General features: G+C 50.3%; 1 protein-coding gene across 1 annotated transcript in view; it reads right to left on the minus strand.

Moving 5' to 3' along the window:
* Positions 1-4194, minus strand: part of LOC142580120 (rifampicin phosphotransferase-like) — a 66402-nt gene extending 62208 nt beyond the window's left edge. The window contains exon 1 of the mRNA XM_075690941.1: positions 4122-4194. Coding sequence (XP_075547056.1) covers positions 4122-4190 — 69 coding nt within the window. The 5' untranslated portion in view covers positions 4191-4194. The remainder of the gene's footprint in view (positions 1-4121) is intronic.
* Between the last annotated feature and the right edge of the window lie 1806 nt (positions 4195-6000).

Below are 6000 nucleotides of genomic sequence, written 5' to 3' on the forward strand. Positions count from 1 at the left end.
TTTTCTATTGTAACGGACTACCACGCCCTCTGTTGGCTTTCGTCCTTAAAAGATCCCACAGGGAGGGTTGGATGACGGGCTTTGTAGCTGCAAGAGTATATTCTTATTCGGTGGTGTATAGGTCTGGTCGTGCACACAAGGACGCCGACTGCTTGTCCCGTTACCCTGAACACACGCCCGCCAACGCTGACACGGACGTTTCGCAAGTGTTCTTTCCATTTCCCAGCTTTTGGACATCGCCAACGAGCAACGCCTTGACGCTACTTTGAGGACCTTCATTGACCGAATGAAATTTGCTCCTATTGATCCATCGTTACACTGGTTCATCCTTAACGACAGGATATTGTACCGACGCAATTTTCATCCTGACGGACCTCCCCTTCTCTTTGTCGTTCCTCAACACGTCCAATCGTGCTTCAGGAGCTTCAGAACGCTCCAACTGCCGGACACAATGTGCGTAAGTGCGTCACCCGCACTTACGACAGCGTGCGCCACCGTTTCTACTTGCCCGGCATTGCACGCGCTGTACGGTGCTATGTAGCTGCTTGCAAGCGCTGTCAACATCGGAAAAAGCGAACAATGCTTCCTGCCAGGTTCTTACAGCCGATCGACAATCCACCTGAGCCATTGTTTCGCGCGGGTTTGGATCTCTTTGGCCCTTTCTCCGAGTCCAGCTCCGGCAACAGCGGATCGCTGTCGCTACTGATTACGCGACTCGTTATGCCTTCACTCAGGCACTTCCCGCGAGCTGCGCAACCGACGTCGCAGATTTCCTACTCCGGGATATCATCTTAGTCCATGGCGCCCCGCGACAGCGCCTTACCGGCCGAGGCCGTACTTTCGTCTCCGAAGTCATCGCCGATATCCTACGCTCATATTCTACCAGGCACCAAACTGGCTACCTCCTTTAATCCCCAGACCAACGGCCTCACTGAGCGATCTAATCAGACCATTACTGACATGCCATCGAAATGCGTTTCACCCGACCACAAAGACTGAGATGTGGCGCTGCCTTACGTCACGTTCGCCTATAATTCACCGCGCAACGATACTGCTGGGTATTCCCCCTGTTACTTGCTCTTTGGTCGTGGCCCTGTATTACCATTGGACACTTCACTCCCCTTGGTATGGAATTCGAGGACCGTGTATGCCTGTGACGCCATCGCCCACGCTGACCATGCGCGCCAGCTTGCCCGTATTCGTTTGTTGGTGTCGCAGGAAACTCAACGGCACCTTTATAATCGCTGCCGTGTTGACACATACTTTTCACCAGGCTCTCTTGTGCTACTTTGGTCCCCTTGCCGCCGAGTGGGGCTCTCTGAGTAACTCCTTGCGTGCTCCAAAAGCCCTTACCTCGTTCGACGTCAAGTGACTAATGCGTGATAATCCCCGTGACGTCCGCCATGCCACCCGCTCTCGGCTTAAGCCTTGCTATGCCCTTGCCGACCGCCCCGCCTGAAGCACCGGGACAGTGCTTCTTCTGCTGGGGGTCGTGTTCCGGTGGGAAAAGAGGAAAATCTCGCCGACGATGAAGACGACGAAGTGGCAACAAACTCTCGGGATTCTCAGCTGCTGTTTATCTATGTCTTGTAAGTACAACGTATAAACAGTTTTTTACCCGTGACAATATCGTATACATATAATGCACGGCAAAGCACATAGTTGGATGCATTTTCGAAAAGTTACAAAAATAGTGTATTTTGCAAATAAGTTAAACTTAAATTGAGTTCGTATGTAGTTAGAACGGCGATTTCTTAAAAGGGCCCCTCACCAGGTCTGGCCATTTTGAGCTGACAAGCGCAGAGCATACATTGAGTGATAACGATCGTGCCTGCAAAGTATAACATCGCTACGCGTCACCGAAATACCTGAAATTTCAAACCAACGCCTCTTTCCTTTTCCTCGCCGCCGTCGCGCTCCAAGCCGGATGGAGTCGGACATAGTCGTGCCCCTGCTCCTGCGTAGTCGTGTCCGCAGTGTGACGTCGCTGGTGGTTGCACGTGACTTCGATAATTATTCAAGCCAACATTAGTTATCTGGGTGGTCTGTTGCTTGAATTGAAGCTTATAGAAATAATAAAACACAAACGGAATGTCTGCGTGTTTTTTGTTTTACTTCGCACCGCAAGAAGGGCAATGTACTTCCACTTCGTCTGCGTGTCCCCACGGTCCTGAGGTCACGTGCGTAGGTACCGAAACTATGCCATTTTCTAGCGTTCTCCGGCACGTCATGATGCTCTGCAATCCACTCGTTCTGCTTCTGTATTCGTATAGGACCGAATTATACCGCTAGTCATGTTTCCTTGTGCAGAGCGCGTAAAATCTGGCGCTGCGCTAACGAGACAACAGCTCGCGCGCGACGCCGTCAGCGGAAATGCGTAGCGCTGGAAAAGAAAGCGAGGAGAAAAAAATGAAGGCGATGCCTGTGACGAATGCGTCACGACATCCTCGAGGGCTGGTATGGGGGAACGCAGAGAAGGAATTTCACTTGCGAAGGCTAGACGGGGCGAGTGGAAGAGGATTTTGACAGCAGAGCCCGCCTGCTGAAATCATGGGTTCGCGGCACTGAAATATTTCTGTCTCGGCTATTAATGAGCTGATTTGAAACATTTTTGCGGCAGAACGCTCCCTAGAGGACACGTAACAACTTCCAACGTATAGGCCAAATTTGCTATGGCGCGTGGTAAGGGGCCCTTTAAAGTTTATCGTCGACACAGAAACAACCAATTTTCAAGTATTCATGCATTATATATATATATATATATATATACACATACATCAGTTTTCATAAATATGTGGCGGTATATCTATGGTTAATCTTTACAGTACCTGAACATGGCTAATGTATGTGCACCTCCTGCATGCGCGAAAGCATTAATCGAAAACGCCTATTTGTTTAAAGCGCTGGCGCAACCGAAAACCGCAACCGGAAACCCGAACCTCGAGCGAAAGGTTCCAACAACTTGGCGCAGTAATACTTCTGCACAGGCTCCGACCACGTAGCCTGCGCTGCACTGCCACAGAAAGTTGTCGCCAGGTATAGCGCATTTTCGAGGATAGCGCCGATAATTTTTAACAGACCTTTTTGAAACGTTGTAAAAAACATTTTTTTTTTCAAAAATATCTGTGCTTACCCTTGTGCCTGGGACCTCCATGGGTCCCACGTGTGACAAGGGTAGTTCAAGGACGCGTTACAGGTCGAGCCTACAGGGGTATGTGCCACTGAGCTTGGACAGCTTGCTGCACCGTCACCAGATCGGTCCTCATAGTAATTTGTTTTTGTCAAGATCTCGGACGAATGTTTTTTTTTCCCAGGTGCTAGCCATATACGGCTTCGCTGTAAAAACGGAGGCTAGGGTTGTGTATACCATACAAAAATATAGGCGTGCTGCATCTCTGAGTACCTGTCGGCAAACGCATGCCTACCAGAGTTAAAACACACATATGCACGCACACACGCATAGGCACAAGTATGCACTCGCACGCGCACACGTGCGCGCCCACACACACACACACACACACACACACACACACACACACACACACACACACACACACACACACACACACACACACACACACACACACACACACACACACACACACACACACACACACACACACACACACACACACACACACACACACACACACACACACACACACACACACACACACACACACACACACACACACACACACACACACACACACACACACACACACACACACACACACACACACACACACACACACACACACACACACACACACACACACACACACACACACACACACACACACACACACACACACACACACACACACACACACACACACACACACACACACACACACACACACACACACACGCACACACGCACACACGCACACGCGCACACGCGCACACACACACACACACACACACACACACACACACACACACAGACGCAGGCGCAAAATCCACACATGCACTCTGCGAGGTTCATCAACGTGACCAGCAGGCTGAGCTGACACGTTTCTTTGTTGTTTGCATTGAAGAAAAAATGCGTTCCGTCGAACCTAACATTTTTGTCGTATAGGGATGCCTCGTCGCATCAGTGAGCAGAAAAACGACGTCACCTGGATGAGATGCGCTTCTTCGAAAGTTGGCGCCACACGTGCTCCGCCTTGGGCCACGCCCTGTGACATGGGACTTCCTGTGTGGACGCGAGAACACGAAAGAGCGAAATCTTAGTACACTGCTCATGAGTACTTTGCCAGCGAAACACATTCCGTCAAATGATAGATGTAGCAAATTTAGTATCCAGACATGTATTTCGGCCTGGTCTATGTGATCGAAAGGAGTATAGGATTACGAGAAATTTTCAATGTACAATGGTAAAGTACTTGCCGCTTCCGCGTTTAGGAGTTAAATTGTCTCCCGGCGCAACCTGTGCTAATCGCTGAGCAGACGGCTGCATCGCAACTCTTGCATGAAAGTGCAAGCCCTACATGGACGTTTCAGCAACTTGTGCAATGAGAAAAAATTAGGATTTTATTCATTGTCCCCAATTTAGTCACCTTGACTGCAACGCTCGCGTCACGAATAAAAATTCTGATTTTTCAGTGACTGTCGTACACACAAGCTATGTAAATGCCTTCGTAAATACCGAAGAAAGTGGACGCAGCGACAGCCATTGGCTGAATTGGTACAGCATCGCACTCGTGATGCTGAGGGTGTGAGTTTATCACTCACCTGTGGCGAAATTATCCGCCTTTCATTTTGTTTTCTGAGTGCAGCTCTTATGCCCCAACCACTGGCACGCGCCGGAAAGCTTCGGCGCGCGCCGAAGAGTGAAATGCGTCAAAACGTCGGTCGGGAACACGGCGAAGCGGAACGTCGCGCAGCGATTATGTCTGCTGCCGATGCTAGAAGTTTGCCGACGCGCGGCGAAGCTGCGCCGGCGTGCACCAATGAGAGGCTGCGACGCGTCGCAAGCGTCAACCAATCGGAGGCTGCGGAGCCTCTGGCTGCTATGCCTGTAATGGCCGACCATGCGAAGGCGCCGGCACCAACGATCGTCCGAGTTCTTTGGACGCACGACGCGCGCGACAGTGTTCCTGAAAGACGGTGTTGTAATAGTAGGCTGACAACGACACAGCCGACCGACCGACGACCGTGGGTTGTGACAGTGCGACGTGGATCCGAAGCGACTTCGAACGACGCCGACTAATCCAACTTGCCCACTGGGTTCCGCCGGGCTCGGTGCGATCGTCTGCTAAAACAGCCAACCGAATCACGATTGCCGCAACGTCTGTGCTTGTTGTATGTGTATTTTGTTGTGATAAAAACGAATGGAAACATGTTTACGAGCTCCGAAGTCAGGATAATCAACACTCGCCTATCGCCGATGTTGTTTACGTTACGCGTAGGCCTAGCGCGTCCATCGAGTTCGTAACTGGCGAGTGAACGAACTCACCTGAGGAACTCTGTCAAAGGAAATGAATTTTCAGGTCCGTTTAGTGCTGGAGTGATTTAAAATGTGGCACTCCTGACTTCGTGTGATGTGATGGTGTCGGTTGACTCAAGTTTAACGGGCAAGCTCTGCACTGTTTCCAGTGGTAAAGATAACTTCCGAAAGCGAAAGACACTAGTAGCCGAACTATTGGAAGTACATAATCAGCCGTGTCGCCTGTTTCAGCTGACACTGCGCTCTTCTATTCGGCATGTGAATCAACTTCAGTACAAGTTCACTGTACTCATTCACTCACTTCTTTCAAGTGCGTCCGCCTTTTGGGCTAGTTGGGGATAAATCGCTCGTGTAGCAATCAAGAACACCGACGCACTGAAGCATACGTGACAACGCAGTCATGTTTGAGTCGGTGTGTCCTTATAGTTGTGCACTGCAAAAAGAAATCTGTTTGCAACATGTGCCCTGTGTGCAGTGCATAGCAGGACCTTAGTCATGGAAGACCTATGCATGTAGCAGCGTATACCACGATTGCTTCGATGCCCACC

Source organism: Dermacentor variabilis, chromosome 4 (genome assembly GCF_050947875.1).
Source record: "Dermacentor variabilis isolate Ectoservices chromosome 4, ASM5094787v1, whole genome shotgun sequence".
Taxonomy (NCBI): domain Eukaryota; kingdom Metazoa; phylum Arthropoda; class Arachnida; order Ixodida; family Ixodidae; genus Dermacentor; species Dermacentor variabilis.